An 18,291-nucleotide genomic window follows, 5' to 3' on the forward strand; every position below is an offset into this window, starting at 1 on the left:
TTTGCAAATTAAGCCAAATATTTAGTTTCAACCATTTCCAGATTTAACATTTAAATTTGGTATTTATATATATATTTAAGATTTACATTTAGGATATAAATTTAACAATTAGACTTGAGATATATATTTAACATTTGGATTTAAGATATATATAGGATATAAATTTAAGATTTACATTTAAGATTAAATTAAGATTAAGATTAAATATTTAGTTCTGGATTTAATCATCAGGTCCAATACTTTTTAAAAATATTTAAGTTGCTAAATAATGTTGCAAATGTGCAAAAAAAAAAAGTGACTAAAATTTTCACATCACATTTTAAACACTGTGGCGCTAAATGTGAGAAAATGTCATTTTCAGCATTAGCTGCTTTACAAACGGTGTCCCGTAGAGGAGAGGCTAGATGGCGCTCGTGTTTTCTTCCCTTTTATGAAAAACAACCTAGAGCAGCAAAGGAACCAAACTACATACAAGTCGAGTAGTACACAAAAATCAAGCGTTCCCTTTTCCTCAGAAAAGTTCCCATTTCACACTCGATAAAATGATTGTATTTTATACAACTAAAGAGCTTTAGGGCGCAAAATAGCTTTGGACTGAGGTAATCACATCCTGCCTGCCGCTTATAGAAAAGAAACAAAGGAGAAAAAAAATAGATTTTCATCTGAAATGGATTTCCAGGAGCAATGCGACCTCGGTGGGACGCTTTACCCTGTTTGCGAGCTTTAGTCCGCGGTCGCAGCGCTTCTGAGAGGAGAAGGTCTCTCTCCGAATAAGAGCAAAGGGGAACAACAAGTACACTTTGGCCTTTGGGGACATCCTGATTGAAGCTAGCTTGTTAGCTGTACCCTGTCTAGTCGACTTCAAGAGCTCGGGAACACCAACAAAGTGTTCCGGGCGAAGCGTGAGGGGGTCAAGGCACACGTTTGGACCGCACGGGACAAAGACGGCGGCATCCCAGGGCCGGTCGGGAATGGCTTCCCTGCCTCCGTAAAGGACTTATTGCATCCGAGTCGACGACATTTAGCCCACGGTCCTTGCGGCCCAAACTCAAACTGGAATAGCTGCGAAGAAATGAGAACGTGACGACAAATCGGGACCAAACGACATCCGTGGAAAACGCGCCTTCCTATTTTTCCTAGCGCGTGCTCGTCCCGACTTGAAATTGTGTTTTTATAGTGAGTCTTCATCAACACGCTGGCTTCGTGTCCTTTGTGTGTCAAGCCCTTGAAGGAACGCCAGAAAACGTCTTTAAGGCTCGTGTGTGCGTGCGCGCGTATGGTGACAAGGCTGACCGGTGCCATATTGCTTATTCACCTGTCGAACATGAAATAATAAAAGTCCTGTTAGCGTTCTTTGTTAGCACTGCACACACACAATAGCAGCGAACGGTGTGCGCCCGTGTGTCCCTCAGAAAGGTGTGTGTAGTTGCGTGTACTGCTGCTGTGCGGGTGACCCGGCGGACGAGGACGAAGTGTTGGCGCCGGAGCCGCTGTTAGCCAGCCGCGACGAGGGCGGTGCCGGCGAGTCGGACAGCTGCAACTCCTCCAGTTTCTTGATGTACTCGTCTCGGAGCGCTAGCAGCTCCAGGTAACGCTGTTCCACCGGACTCTGCTGCGACGAGAACGCCGACGTGAAAACTGAGCCGGGAAAACGCCGGCGCGAAATTTCCTACCTGCTGTCGGATGCGCGGGTTCCAGCGTATGTAGTAAGTGACCCAAAGCTCCAGGTGGCGCATGCTAGCAACGGGGTAGAGGACCCTGCCCGACTCGGGGGTGTAAAAAGGGTTGAGATAAATGTCAGTCTTGCTGTTGACCAATGACCACAGCGACACCGTCTTTTGCCGCAACGCCTGCCGACAAACGAGCGGTCTTGGTTAGCTTGGTGCGGCGGCTTTCCGCGCTCGCTTGTTGGTCGCGGCGCTCACATTCTGATCCCGCGCACTCTCGCAGTTGTAGAGGAATGTCCCGAAGCGGCAGCTGTACAGGTGGTCCAGGACGGTCAGCAGGAGGCGCTCGTTGAACTCGAAAGCAGTGGGGAACTGCGAAAGGAACCAAAGGTCAACCTCATATTGAGAGCATCGGGTGGCTCGCAGACTCCTACCTGCTTGGTCATCTGCCACACGCAGTCGACGAACTGAACGAAGATGGGCGAGCGGTCTTGATCGGCGTGGTTCTTGTCACCGTGACCTATCCTCTGCATGCGCAAGAACCAAGGGCGTAGGTTTGAATTGGGATGGTAAGGACATAACACTACCAACTTTTCAGCATGCTCAAATTGACCCCACCAAATTTAAAGCAAGCTTATTTGCATTATATAATGACTTCAGTTATATAGCTCATTTAGATTGTCTTCCTATATGTTGTAAGGGTAGAATTGATCCTAGCATTATTAAGTGAATTACAGTAGTTTCATTATGTTCAGATTTACATTGACTCCTTTTCAGTCATTGAATGTGCCAGTCCATTTTTTTCCCTCAAACACGTTTGATTGGCTGATGACTTCAACCCCCCCCCACACACACACACACTCACAGCCCCCAACTGAAATACAATATGCTGCCTCCCCCGCCCTCTTCAAAGCCGAGCGATATTAGAAGTATTTTTCCACCAGCAGCAGCAGCAGCAGCAGCAGCCACTGTTAGTAATGTAAAAAAACGTCAACGTGTGGAAGTGGGGAACACGCCACTAATTTTGCTACTGCTACAGTGCTTCAAGTTGATTTTACTCAGATTTCTTGAACTAAGAAAAACAACTATCTGAAAATAAGCTTACTAGACTTATTTTAAGCAAAAAGTTTGTATATTTAATTTTAAAAGAAAACTCGTTTGTCAAAAATAGGGCTGTCAAACGATTCAAATTTTTAATTGAGTTAATCCCAGTTTAAAAATTAATTGTAATTAATCGCAATTCAAACCATCTATAAAATATGCCACATTTTTCTGTAAATTATTGTTGGAATGGAAAGATAAGACAAGACGGATATATACATTCAACTTACTGTATGTAAATACTGTATTTGTTTATTAAGACAATAAATCAACAAGATGGCATTAACATTAACATTCTGTTAAAGCAATCCATGGATAGAAAGACTTATAGTTCTTAAAAGATAAATGTTAGTAAAAGTTATAGAAATTTTATATTAAAACCCCTGTTAATGTTTTCGTTTTAATAAAACTTGTAAAATTTTCAATCAAAAAATAAACTAGTAGCTCGCCATTGTTGATATCAATAATTACACAATGCTCATGGTGCTGAAACCCATAAAATCAGTCAAACCCAAGCGCCAGCAGAGGGCGACAAAACACCAAAAAAACACAAGTAACAAGTGGACATGACACGGTGCTGTCATTTTAATCTGTTTGAGCGGGGCATGTGCATTAAATGCGTCAAATATTTTAACGTGATTAATTTAAAAAATTAATCACTGCCCGTTAACGCGATAATTTTGACAGCCCTAGTCAGAAATGTTCTTAATTCAAGAATATTGTTCAAAACATTTTTGAAATAAATTTTTTATTAGGTGAAAAATGACCAACTTTTAGATGTATGGGCTCAATACGAACAAATTGTAATATTTAAAGTAAGTGGAAGAATCTGACGCATTAATCTGTTAACTAGCCTTTAACACTCAAAGATGGAGAAAATTATTTGACTAGATTTACCAAAAATTATCGGATTAAGACGTTATAAATTTGCAGTCTGAAAGTTAGTATAGGTTTATACAGATTTATTTTGCATTAATCAATTAATTAGGTTCATAATGGTGAGAAATGTAGACCTGAGCCAAACCAAATACGTTTGGTCTTATTAATGTCCTGTCCCCAGCAAAAAGTGTACATGCAGGTTATGCTGTTATATTGTCCCTACCTATATTAAGACCAAACCTAAGCCCTTGGCAAGAACAATCACCTTTTGAATATCCGTCACGGTGAAAAAAATCCTTACCGATGCAAATTTATGTCCGAAGCTGATCCACTCCTTTTCGATGAGTACCTGCGCAGACAAAGGCGAAAGTTGTCGCCGTCGGGACTGGGAGGGCGGGAACCGGCGCCGCGACTGACCTGCAGTCCTTTGAGCGTGCGGTAGTGGCTGTCCAGCATGAGCATTGCCAGAGACGTCAGCTGAGCCGTCCGATCCCAGCCGTCGCTGCAGTGAATCACCACAGAGTTGCCGCCGGACACTTTGTCTGCCACTTGAATGGCTCCGGACAACACGAGCTACACGTGCGGAAATATAGTAGTGACTTTACAGTCCCTGACAAAAGTCTTGTCGCTTAACCATTTTGTAGAAACAATTGCTAATAACCTGACTTTTAATTATTCAATTGGGTTCAGAAATGGCTCAAATGAAAGCTAAGACCCTCCCAAATGATGTTGAATGTACAAAAATATTATTTGTTTCACTGAAAAAAGATTGCTCATTTAATGAAGACATAAAGCTCAAAATTTGGCAAGACAAAAGTTTTGTCACCTACAGAAAGTAGTGTGAAAATTGAACAAAAAATGCACTTCAAATACAAAAATATGTTATATAACATAAGCGAATTAAGTAGTGGTGCTGTGAGATCCAAATTTAATATTTTGTATGACTTCAATGGGCTTCGGAAAGGATTCATGCAATTTATTTTTGAAGTAATCAGAAACATCAAAGAAAGCAGTCTTCAATGCCTCCCAGAGTTCATCAACATTCTTGGATTTTGTCTTCCATGCTTCCTCTTTCATCCTACCCCAGACATGCTCAATGATGTTCATGTCTGGTGACTGGGCTGGCCAGTCATGAAGGATCTTGATCTTCTTTGCCTTGAAGAACTTTGAGGTAGAGATTGAAGTATGTGACGGAGCACCATCCTGCTGCAGAATTCGGATCCATGCGGGCTCCAGTAGGTCTTCTGCAATATTTTCGGCAACTTTGGTGTAATTCAATGGAAGATTCATCTGAAAAATCCACCTTTTGCCACTTTTCCAGCATCCATCCTTTTGACAGGCTCTGGGCCTTGGCAAATGCCACACGTTTTTTTAATTGTCTCTACCCTGAGAGATAAATAGTCTGAAATATCAACAAATCTTAGCTGCCTCTTACATTCCTAACCATAAAAAGGGAGAAATTCTGCAGCAGGATGGTGCTCCATCGCATTCTTTAATCTCTACCTGAAAGTTCCTCGAGCCAAAGAAGATCAAGATCCTCCAGGACTGGCCACCCCAGTCACCAGACATGAACATCATTAAGCATGTCTGGGGTAGGATGAAAGAGGAAGCATGGAAGACGAAACTCAAGAATGTTGATGAACTCCTGGAGGCATGCAAGACTGCTTTCTTTGATGTTCCTGATGACTCCATTAATAAATTATATGCCTTGCCGAACCGCATGGATGCAGACCTTCAAGCCCATGGAAGTCATACAAAATATTACATTTGGATCTCACAGCACCACCACTTAATTAGCTTATGTTATGTAACATATTTTTGTATTTGAAGTACATTTTTTGTTCAATTTTCACACAACTTTCTGTAGAAGACATAACTTTTGTCTTGCCAAAATTTGACCTTTATGTCTTTATTAAATAATAAGTCTTTTGCCAGTGAAACAAATATATTTTTGTACTTTCAACTAGGAATGCAGCTATCAAATATTTTAGTAGTTGATTAATTGATGGACTAGTTAGTTCGAATAATCGAGTAATGGGGTAAGGAACATAAAAAAATTAAAATACCTGAGCTGAACCTCAAACAGTATAAATTTATTTAAAAAAATGAGGATCTATATAAAACAAAAGAACAATTGGCTAACTTGGCTTTAAAGTCCACTAGCCTAAATGCTATAAAATGCTAGCTAGTAGTTTTTTTTTTTACAATGCTCTAAACAAATGGTTCAGACACATATTCTCACCAAAAAAACGGCTAAATATACCCATAAACTAGATTATAAACACATTAAAAAAACATGAGCTCAAACAAAAAGCTTATGTTGGTCTTAACAGGGAGTAGTTGGATCCAGCCACGTGAAAAGAGGCAGACCAGACGGCAGTGTATCCACCCTAATCAATAAAACTAAATGCAAACACTTTAAAAATAAACCATAAAAACGCCACTTTAATTAACCCTTTAACACCGAACGTGTCGGCAGCGACGCGTTTACGCATATCGTCTTTGAAGCTTCGTCACGCTGTAATTACGTCACCCACGTGCCGCTGGTTGGTCACGTTTGAAAGTGCGGAAGTTGATGTCCACAACAGTTTTTATTTGAAGTCAATCGACCAAGAAAAACGGGAGATAATGTCATTTGAGTTTTATAGTTTTATTGCACTCATTAATATGCATTAAAACGCTGCATGGACCATGTATCTATCTCCATATTTCCATCATTTCTTGTCCTTTTTCAAAACCGAAAGCAGCACAAAAGATTACATATCCCAAAAGCCGTTCTGATGTCAAGAAGGACGAACCGAATTTGATCATTTTTAATAAATTTCCGAACAAGGCGCCAACTAATGAAAGGGAGGCATGCAACGCAAGCAACGGCCAGTTGGTTTGAGCGAGCGACTTTGAAACGTGCAGAATGAATATAAAACTACATTTAGCGCAAGCTAATGCATCATTTCATTAACTGAAGGAAGAAGATGAGCCGTATTTGTTGTCTTTTTCTTTGCATGAGTCGGCGCCTCGGCGAATAGAAGTGACAGCAGCGCGCAAACGGCGAAAGAGTAGGCTGTGTGACGTGTGTGACGCAGCTCCGTGACCTGTTCAAGCTTTATTAAGTGCGCAAAAAAAAAAAAAAAAAAACTTTATTGGGTCGCATGCCTGAAAGTTTTGAATTGAACTGAACTACTTGTCAATATTTTTTAAAATACTTTTTTTCAATGTTATAAATATGTTTTCTTTACTATAATCTTTCCAATTTTTATGTAGATGTGTGTTCAAGAAGTTTGATTGCAAGTAGGTATATATTTTTGATTGGTGATGGGTACAACACCTAACTTCACAAAGAGATATCCTCCAAACCCTTTTTGTGTTAGATGATATATATAATTTTTTTCTCTCACTATTTTGCACTGTATATAACCTGTTTTGACCATAGTATGTGTAAAGGCCAAAAACGCCTATGACCATACCTGCTGTTTGTGTTGAATTGTCAAACATAAAACTATTCAATCTTATTTTTTTCTATTGAATGTTTATCCTAACAAGTTGAATAAATATGATCAAGCTTCAAAATGGTTGGTCGAGCATGTTTGGTTGTCAGTGGGACATCAACATTACAAATTTTGAAAAAAGATTTGGGGATTTTTTTGTCTTTTTGGGTCCAAAATGTGGATTAAAATTGGTCAGTGAAGAAGACAACAGTTTGGACATAAAGTTCAAGGTGTCCTGAAAAAAGGGACCCAACTTGGCCATTGTAAACATTTTTTTCTTTGAAATATAAAGGCAACATCAAATGCATGCAAATTCGGCCAAAATAGGCTTAGGTGTTAAAGGGTTAAATGAATACTCGAGGCAACAAAATTTAATTCGAATAATTTTTTTCTAATCGAATACTTGAGTTAATTGATTAATCGTTTCAGCACTACATTCAACATAATTTGGGAGGGTCTTAGCTTTCATATGAGCCATTTATGAAACCAGTTGAGTAATTAAAAGTCAGGTTATTTGCAATTGTTTCTACAAAATGGATAAGCGACAAAACTTTTGTCAGGGACTGTAGATCGGCACCTCCCAAAAATCATTTGCTCACCTTAATGTGCTCCAGCCAGTGCGTGGACTCCAGACTGGAAAGCCAGTGGGATTCCTCTACATTGGGGTACACGATATCTTTGAGCTTCTTCAGGGACTCGCGCATGACGTGGATATTGTGAATGTCCAGGAAGACCAGCTCGGCGTTGTGGTATTCGTCCCCTTCGTAGCCACCGCCCGTGGCCTGCCGAGGTTGGAGGGTCAAAGCGGGAAATACTTTTTCAGTACCCGACTCTCCGCCAAACCGACCTTGTTGGCCACGGCGTTGACGTTGGGCCGCGCGTCATAAATGGTCAGTTTAGCCGTGTCGTTGGCGTCCCTGATGAGGTCTAGGTAGCGCTCGTCGTCCTTGTTTCGTTTGCCCGACATGCCGACCAGCGGCTGGCTGCATCGCGCGATCACCGCCTGGTTCTCCCTGTGGATCCAGGACAGGACCTGCGACAGAGCGGTTCCACGCAAAGTCAAGCGCTAGCTCGGCACGGTTGGCGCGCTCGCGTCGACTCACGGGGATGCGACCTCTGGACCTGAAGGAAGCCACTCTCCTCAAGTCCTCCTCTTTACATTTAAAGGGCACGGCCAAGACGGTGGGGTACGTGTCACAAAGCTCGTAATTCTTATTGATAAAACTAATGCGCCACTTGTTGTTCGGCAAGCCCTGAAACGCACACAGCCCTGTTGTAACACCAGCATCTTTTACTTTCCCGCTCGTGGCTCACCTGCCGTCTGAGCTCTTCCACGGGCCTGTAGATGCCCCAGCCGTTCTCCTCGTACTTCTCCTGAGTTACGTACGCGAACAAAGGCTGCACAAAGACAGGAATTTTCCAATAAAATGCTAGTAAGATCACAATGACTCGAGAAGCTACACGTCAACATATGCTAACTAGCTATAAATGTACATTTTCTCAGGCTAAGTTGCTTACCAGGCCATGCGAGACAGGGAAGGCGTATTTGAAGAGAAGGTCGAAGATGTCCCGTCGGCTGTGACCTTCCTGCTTGAGGGCGAACCTCAAGTTCCTCATATCCTGCGAGGAGAACGAGACCATTAAGAAACTGCACGCCGGTGGTGATCCAAACGGCCGAGCGACAATGAGGACCTTGCAAGTGATGTCCAGGCCGTATGAATTTTCTCCTCGACTCGACGCCCCGCCCATTTTCTCCACGCGACTGATGGTGCCCAGAGGAACGTCCAGTGTCACCGCCACGTCCTGGAGAAAAAAAATCCTTGAAACTACATCTGTTCGGAGTTAACGTAACACCTAAAACGTTAGCTTACCGCGTCCGAGCTCTTGAAATAGAGTCTGTAGTTGGTGATCAACACCTTCCCTTTGACGGCGCCATTGAACGGGCAGATGTAGATGATGTCCTTGTCTGCACGAAAAGGGGAATGTCAAAGAAAGTGCCCTACGCCGGTCAGTTTTTCCTCACCTATGATTCGCTCCTCTCCGGGCAGCAGGGTGACGTCGGCTAACAACTCCATCTTCAGAGACTCTCTGGAGGTCTACTCAGAGAAGACACACAGAAATCATTCGGCGTTCCACCCTCGCCAATGTCCGCTTTCGACCACTCACGCTGGGGATGCGCGCATCCAGGACGTTGGAGTTGTAGACCGAGACTGGTGAAGCCATCACTCACTTTTCCACAGGCTGAACAACACACCGAATGAATCGGAGAGAGAAACATTAGATCTACAGTGGTGCCTCTACTTACGGAATAGGAATGAAAAAACACAAGGAAAAACATATTTTCTAAGAATTATTCCTCACACAGTGTGACACCTGGGCTTCTGTATTGGAGTTAGTGCATAACCGATGAACGTTAATCACACTATGTTCACTTATTCTTTACATTTTTGCGTAAATCCCAATGAAAGATAGCGTTTGCTTATAGCCTTACAAGTTAGAGACCAAATGTTCTTTGCTTCCTTTAAATCGCATTTCAGTGAATTTTGTCCAGTTCAGAGTTAGTATCTCTCCTTTAGGCAAGGCAAGGCAAATTTATTTATATAGCACAATTCAACACAAGGCAATTCAAAAAGTGCTTTACGTGGGTAGGGCTCACTGACACTATTCATCAGTGGTTCACATCCTATCTACATGATAGGGATTTCTTTGAGTCAATCGGAAACCATCAGTCAGAACGAACCAAATTCACGTGTGGAGTCCCTCAAGGGTCAATTCTTGGACCACTCTTATTTAACATCTATATGCTTCCGTTAGCTCAGATAATGGAACAGTATGACATCTCCTATCACGCCTATGCAGATGACACACAACTGTATATTTCTGTGTCCCCACATGATTATAGTCCCTTAGTCTTCCTGAGTAAATGCATTCATCAAATCAATGAATGGATGTGCCAGAATTTTCTCAAGTTAAATGTGGAGAAGACAGAGGTGATCATTTTTGGGCCTAAAAAGGAAAGGTCAAAGATAGCAGGCAACTAAGCACAATGTCACTTACAGCTACAAATCAAGTCAGAAACCTTGGCGTAATTATTGACTCAGACCTAAAATTTGATAGCCATCTAAAGTCCGTCACTAAATCCGCTTATTACCACCTAAAAAATATAACCAGAATTAAGGGGCTTCTGACTCAACAAGACATGGAAAAACTTATGCATGCATTCATTTTCAGCAGATTGGACTATTGCAACGGTATATTTACGGGTCTTGATAAAAAAATCAGTCAGGAAGCTGCAGCTAGTACAGAATGCTGCAGCCAGAGTCCTCACAAATACACCGGTTTTGAAATCGCTACACTGGCTTCCAGTGAGTCAAAGGATAGACTATAAAATACTACTGCTCGTCTACAAAACACTTAATGGCCATGGACCAAAATACATGCTTGACTTGTTAGACTCCTATGAGACATCTAGACCCCTAAGGTCGTCTGGAACCGGTCTTCTGCATGTTCCAAGAACTTGAAGCAAGCAGGGTGAGGCAGCATTTAGTTATTATGCTCCTCACCTCTGGAACAAGTTACCTGAACGTCTGAAGTATGCTCAAACTGTTAGCTCTTTTAAATCAGGGCTAAAAACGCTTTTGTTTAGCACTGCATATCCATAACTGTCAATATATTTCAATCTATTTGCTTTCTATTCCTCTTGCGCTTATCGCCATTGCTGATTTCAATTTTTATTATTATTAGTAGTTTTTGTTATATTCTTGTTTTATTTTTATTTATTTTTATTCTATTTGTGATTAAATGCGATCTTTTGTCTTAGTTTTTACATTGTATTGATTTAAATGTGATTTTTATGATCTTCATGTGATGTAAAGCACTTTGAATTGCCTTGTGTTGAATTGTGCTATATAAATACATTTGCCTTGCCTTTACATCACATGAAGATCATAAAAATCACAATAAAATCAATAGAACGTAAAAACAAAATCAAAATAGGAAATAAAATTATACATAAAATCACATTAAATCACAAATAGAATAAAAAATGAATAAATACTACTACTACTGCTGCTAATAATTGAATTTAGCAATGGAGGTAAGCACAAGAGGAATAGAAAGTAAATAGATTGAAATATATAGACAGTTATGGATATGCAGTGCCAGACAAAAGCGTTTTTAGCCCTGATTTAAAGGAGCTAACAGTTTAAGCATACTTCAGACCTTCAGGTAACTTGTTTCAGAGGTGTGGAGCATAGCAATTAAATGATACCTCACCCTGCTTGGTTCTTGTTCCTGGAACATACAGGAGACCGGTTCCAGATGACCTTAGGGGTCTAGATGTCTCATAGGAATCTAACAATTCAAGCATGTATTTTGGTCCAAGGCCATTAAGTGTTTTGTAGACGAGGAGTAGTATTTTATATTCTATCGTTTGACTCACTGGAAGCCAGTGGAACGATTTCAAAACCAGTGTAATGTTGTTCAGTTTCCTTGTAATTGTGAGCATTCTGTACTAGCTGTAGCTTTCTGACTGATTTTTTTATCAAGACCGATAAATATGCCGTTGCAATAGTCCAATCTGCTGAAAATGAATGCATGCATAAGTTTTTCCATGTCTTGTTGAGTCAGAAGCCCCTTAATTCTGGCTATATATTTTTAGGTGGTAATAAGCAGATTTAGTGACGGACTTTAGATGGCTATCAAATTTGAGGTCTGAGTCAATAATTACGCCAAGGTTTCTGACTTGATTTGTAGCTGTAAGTGACATTGTGCTTTATAAAAACTTTTACCATCACTGTCACAGTTATAGTTTCTCTAGCTAGGTACTAGCCATTACCACTAGCCCCAATGCCACTCTTACCTCTTACGCACCACTTAAGTAATTACCATAATTTTTGGACTTTCAGCCGCTAATTCTTTCCCTCATTTTGAATCCTGTGGCTTATAGTCCAGTGCAGCTTTTTTAAAATTTATTTGGGTTGATAGGTAACACTTTCTTTGACAACGGCGTCATAAGACTGCCATAAGACAGTCATAATTATGACATAACACTATCATGGGCATTAATGACATTATGAATTATGTCACCAACTCCATTCCTGTCCAGCTCAGATATTTACATCCATTCAAAAGTGGGGTAATTTGCCGGATGACACAAAATGTCAATGTTATAAGCATTCATTAATGAAAAAATTGGAACAGCAACTGAAAAAATAATTAGCACAGATCATGAATTTTGATTGTAATTTACATCTGTAGCGCTGCAATGCATGCTAGAGGCCATGTTGGACGACAACAGCGTTGACAGTAGGTGGCAGCAGAGGTTGACCGTCTCCCATAAGGGAGCAGTGATGGCCAAATAAAGCTTCTTGAAGCAATGAAGCTTTGCAGCCAATTGGTTCAAAGCTTCATGGTGGTTCATTTGGTCTTAAGACAGTCTTACGACATGGAAAAGGTGTCTCTACTTACAGAATTTTCAAGTTAAACTACTTCCAGAACCAAATTAATTTCGTAAGTAGGGGTATCACTTTAATCTGGGGTGGTTTGCATTGGCACAATAGCTGAGATCATGAATTTTGATTGTAATTTACATCTGTAGCGCTGCAATGCATGCTAGGAGGCATGTTGGACGACAACAGTGTTGACAGTAGGTGGCAGCAGAAGTTGACCGTCTCCCCTAAGGGAGCAGTGATGGCCAAATGAAGCTTCTTGAAGCAATGAAGCTTTGCAGCCAATTGGTTCAAAGCTTCATGGTGGTTCATTTGGTCTTAAGACATGGAAAAGGCATCTCTACTTACAGAATTTTCAGGGTAAACTACTTCCAGAACGAACCAATTAATTTCGTAAGTATGGGTATCACTTTAATCTGGGGTGGTTTGCATTGTACTGCACTGTAGCGCTGCAATGCATGCTCGGAGGCATGCTGGACAACAACATTGTTGACAGCAGGTGGCAGCAGAGGTTGACCGTCTCACCTAAGGGAGCAGTGATGGCCAAGTGAAGCTTCTTGAAGCTTTGCAGCCAGTTGGTTCAAAGCTTCATGGTGGTTCATTAGGTCTTATGATGCCACTGTCAAATATACTGTTACCAGTTAATATCTTTTGGTGTAAATGTTGCATAATACAGTGAGGACAGCTGCGGCTTATCTATGAATAAATGCCGTTTCCGTGTCAAATTTGGTGGGTGACGGCTTATAGTCAGTGTAAGAATATAATGGCGTTACTAACGGCGTTATTTTTTTCAGTAGTGAGGAATCTAATTACTTTTCTCATCTTGGCAACGCTGTTACCGTTACTGAGAGTGGAAAGGCGTGCGTTACTATGTGTTACTATGTTGGTTGAATGACGTGAGAAAAGTCTGAGGTAGACGGACTCACGGAGACGACAGAGCAGAGCAGGAGTGGGGAGGAGGCAAGTGAGTTCCAAATGTGATGCTAGGTGGCTTCAATGACGCCTAACTGTAGCCGATAGCCTACAAACTACGCCTACGGTAGATATCACATATATATATATATATATATATATTTAGAACTATGCTAAATGACAGACACGGCAGCATTAGCAACATGTATGGAGAACTAAATGCGTTAGTGAACAGCCGCCATCTTAAAGCAGTAGACTTCTCGGAAAGGCTCTGTTGTAGAGAACCTTCCTAGCAAGCCTAAGTAACTTGTTATCTAAAATACTCCTAAATCGGCAAAATATTGACTTGAATCTATCTTTAAATGATGAAACAGTTTTAAAACGTTCACATGTCGAAAGTAGACAGAAAGGAACTAATGCAATAACAGGAGGAATTTTAACAACGGTTGATTCACAACATTAAATGACTTCCAAACATAGCAAGGGAGATTATTTAGTTATCACAATATCCGCAAAACCCCTGTGTCTAGTTAAGTTTGTGGTATAGAATTGGGCTCGGGCAAATTCTCCCAAAAACCCTTTAAACTTCATATAGTGTGACATGTGTTTATTTTTTATTTTATTTTAGAAAACACGGAGCATGTATCACCGGGTGTCAAGACCCAGCTGTGAATGGCCACAGATGGATTTATTTTAGGATTTTATGGGATAAACATGGTAATATAGCAAGGGTCGCGAAGCAGAAATCGCAGACATCAAGGAGTAATCGAGATTTTCATTTTTATATATTTACCCTTTTATATGTCCCCCCCCCCCCAATTTTTCTTTGTTTGGATCGATTATTTATCATCTAAAATATTGGGGAAAATGCGACAGTAATTAAAAAAAAACAAAAAAACCCCACACAATTAACTGATAGTTATGGGGTAGATATCCGTGACTTTTTTACAGACGCCAATTTTTTCATTGTGACGGAATTTGTTTAAGAGTTTAAAATATGCGAGTGAATAATTAAGTCTTTTTTTTTTTTTTTTAAACTAAATATTAGACATCAATAATGATTGTAAGGTAAAAATGACAAACATTTCGAATAATAAATACGATGACTTACCTTTTTTTTATGGCTAGGTTGAAACAAAAGTGGTTGCGGGACGTCTAAATGGGGGTTTTCAGGGTAAAACGGACAAATTAAAAATAGCTTGGGGCCTTATTGCGCCATGAATCTGCTATGGCAGCATATGGACATATTGTTCTATCAAACACAACAGTTTTTTGGGCTTAAAATACAAAAGTTTATTTTAAAGAGGGGTGCAAGAGCAGAAACTGCTTTTTCAGCCTTGTCTGTGTTTTCCGCCATATTTATAATTGCTCTTTACCTTAAAAAAATATGTTTTATCCGATTACTCGGTTAATCGATAGAATTTTCAGTCGAATACTCGATTACTGAAATATTCAATAGCTGCAGCCCTACTTTTTCTAATTATGCTCAACTCTGATTTTATGTTTATTGTGCTATAATCTAATTGTAACATGTATTTGTTACATGTTTTGATGCATGATAAAAGATTTATGTCTGCATTTTGGGGATCTTGGAACGGATTAGGTCATTTACATGGAAAACGCGTCTGTACCTACAGAATATTCAAGTTAAATTACTTCCAGAACCAATTAATTTCCTAAGTAGACTTTAATCGAGGGTGGCTTGCATTGAATTACCATGTTTCAGTACTTATTGGTTAAACGATGAAAAACGTTAAAGCCGTTTGAATATTAGGAAGAATCTTGATAAAGTGTTTGAGTAAAACCAGCCAATTTCAAAACAACTCTAGTGCGTCTAAGCTAGTTAGCAAAAGAATGCACGGAGACAAGTGGACATATGCCGAGAAAGTCAACAAACATGTTAGGTTACATGAGGAACACACCCAAATTATAGCTTCATTGGTGGTAATAATAAACGGGCACACAAACAAGTGTGAGGCCCTCTGTACGGCGACTATCGGGAGGCTAAAAATGGCTTTATGAGTAGATTCTACATGGCGACGAAGGTTAACGGAGAGAGAACTTGCCAAATTTTCAAAGATAAGAGGTTCTGCATTAAAACGTTCGGCTGTCGGGCCCGTAGTCAACTTTTCCAAGTTGTTGATTCCAGCAGGCACAGCTGAGGACTTCCACCAGGAAATAGCCGAGGCCCGGGCGCCCGAGACAGCTACTTCCTAGCAAAAACGCTCGCCCGTTGTCGCACGGTCTCGGCTCAAACGTCGGCCAAAGTCCTCCTTACGATAGCCCGCAAGCGGTCGGCGGTTCGCGTCGCGGTCAAACGTCTCCACTTACCCGCAAAGCGCGATTCTCCCGTGGGGGAACGTCGAGCTCTTCGCCTCCAGGAACTTACTTTAACCCACCGACGTCATGTGCCGGCCTGTCATGGCGCCTATTGGCTGCTTGTCAAATCGGCGCTCGTGAGGGATCCTGGGAAATGAAGTTTTAGTACGTTTAGGAGTTATCGCGATGCTAGCAATCGCTTTCTATTACAGTACAGCTCGAAATAGTCGTGTGTTGTCCATTTTGCAGTTCTTTTAGAATGCATAATGATGTTAAATATTTGCCTTTTGTCTCTCATTATTTTTTCTTTTTATCATGGTTAAAAAAATCCACAAATTCACGCAACACATAGTTGTTCATTCACAACTACGGAAAAAAAACAACAGGAAACGACTTCAAATCGATTATTTATGTAATTGATTAATCTATCCATTAGTTCAAGGGCATAAGCGGAGTTTAAGGGGGGGCGGGGGGGCGAAAAGTGTCATTGCATGTAATTGACTTTTTTGAAATGACAAAAAAATATATTTTTATAATGGGTCAAAATTAATGTTTCGAACAGATCATGTGACGAGCAACTTAGACGATTATTTGCTTTGCATATTATTTATTTAAAAAAAAAAAAAAATGGGGGGAGCGCAATTTTATTTTTCAAATAATTTTTTTTCTTTGTTTGAAAATATTTTTTTTGATTGAAGCCACTTTTTTGGGGATTGAATGATTTAGACACAAATGTCCTACCCATAATATGGGCCAAATACAAAAAGGATTGCTAAAATCAAAGAAAACTTGTTTAATTAAAAATTAGGTGTTCAAAATGCAGAAGTGATTTTTCGTTTGAAAATATATATTTTTTGTTTGAAGCAACTTATTTTTTGATTGAATAATAAAGACACAAATTTCCTAGCCAAAATGTGGCCCAAACGCAAAACAACATTACTTCAATCAAAAAGTTGTTTCAATAAAAATTTTTTAAAAATTGACTGCAATCAAAAAAAACAAATTTAAAAGAAAAATAGCTTACAAATACATTTTTTTCCTGAGTTTCAAATTTATTTTTGCATTCAAACACTTTTTTATTGGACCGAATAATGAAGACACAAATCTACCTCCATATGGCTCCGCCCAGGGGATACAATTTTTGACAGGGGTAACTACATTAGCACGACACCGGCGGGCGTATCATATTCAGTGGATGACGATCTTGGCGAAATACATACAGTATACAGTAGCTGTCCTAAGCAGCTTCATTTAGAATTCCCCTCAAGAATAATGGGGAACAAAAAAAACACTCATTTTCAACTTATTATTATAAATATTCTTGTAAGTTAATTTTATTGTGGACATGTTGTATCCCCAACCCACCCCCCACCCACCCCCGGCCCAAAAGTCAAACTCCGCCGATGTTCAAGGGCGTAGGTTTGCATAGGGACGGTAGGGACATAACACTACCAACTTTTAAGGAGGCTCAAATTGTCCCCACCAACTTTTAAGCAACCTAATTTGCATTTTATAAGGAGTTCAGTTATATAGACTCCCATATGTTGCATTATTAAGTGAATTATTTTAATTGCTCAGACTTATGTTTACCCCTTTTTCACTTGCTGAATGTGCTAGTCCATTTTTCCCCCCTCAAACTCACATTTGATTGGCTGATGACAAAAATAAGACATGTTGCCAACATATGCCTCATCTGCGGGATATTAGAAGTTTTTTTTTTCCAGCCAGCAGCAGCCACTGTAAGTAATGTAAAAATATGTCAGTGATATGTAGGTGGGGAACACACCACTAATTTTGCTAATGAAATGTTGCTACAATTTGCATCAGAGTTTGCATAACATTAAACTGTGTAAATTGGCTAACTTGCAAAACTTGAGTTGGAAGCTGTTTAGAGAGAAGTGTCCTCCACTTTTATATGTATTTTCTGCTGTTGACGTTAATGAAACTGTGAGAAATGTAATGAACCGAGGTTTACCCGCTTCTACCCAATTTTCATTTTTGTTTTGTTTATGTGGTCTTAAAGCAACACTTGGTAACTATTCAGTTTTGGTCGATTTTAGCGACGCTGGTGGACAAAAGAGGTAGTTATTTAAATATTGCGTTTCCCATGAGGACCGCGGCATGAGCCCATAGTGTCTTCCTATGAGGGGCGTTACAGAAAATAATTGTGAAGCACTTTTATAACTCAATACAGATTTATTTTGCAATGATCAGTTAGCATATAAATTAATAAGGTTCATTTTCATGAGAAATGTAGCCCTGACCCCCGTTTGCCCAATCTGTTTTGTCTTATTAATGTCCCATCCCCAGCAAAAAGTGCACATGCATGTTATGCTGTTTTATTGTCCCTACTAATGTTGAGCCCAAACCTACACCCTCGGATTAGTTAGTTCGAATAATCGAAGAATAGGATTACGAACATTTAATACGTTGCAGGATAAATATTAGGATATGTTAAACAAATAAACAAGTTATGCT

General features: G+C 40.1%; 1 protein-coding gene across 2 annotated transcripts; it reads right to left on the reverse strand.

Moving 5' to 3' along the window:
- Nucleotides 1–11: 11 nt before the first annotated feature.
- mtm1 (myotubularin 1) lies at nt 12–15,927 on the reverse strand. 2 transcript variants are annotated; one of them, XM_057855504.1, is made up of 16 exons: nt 15,826–15,927; nt 9,299–9,373; nt 9,156–9,228; nt 9,004–9,098; nt 8,825–8,935; nt 8,651–8,752; nt 8,447–8,530; nt 8,236–8,385; nt 7,980–8,165; nt 7,732–7,914; nt 4,065–4,220; nt 3,949–3,996; nt 2,102–2,194; nt 1,926–2,039; nt 1,674–1,850; nt 12–1,609 (listed from the first exon to the last, which is right to left on the reverse strand). In XM_057855504.1, the coding sequence occupies exons 2-16, from the start codon at nt 9,353–9,355 to the stop codon at nt 1,409–1,411; spliced, it is 1,830 nt and encodes a 609-aa protein (XP_057711487.1). In that variant the 5' UTR covers nt 9,356–9,373; nt 15,826–15,927; the 3' UTR covers nt 12–1,408. The 2 variants fall into 2 exon arrangements, with proteins under 2 accessions (XP_057711487.1, XP_057711486.1); XM_057855503.1 differs by having other exon boundaries at nt 12–1,612.
- Nucleotides 15,928–18,291: the final 2,364 nt, after the last annotated feature.

This window comes from Corythoichthys intestinalis, chromosome 13 (assembly GCF_030265065.1).
Source record: "Corythoichthys intestinalis isolate RoL2023-P3 chromosome 13, ASM3026506v1, whole genome shotgun sequence".
NCBI lineage: Eukaryota > Metazoa > Chordata > Actinopteri > Syngnathiformes > Syngnathidae > Corythoichthys > Corythoichthys intestinalis.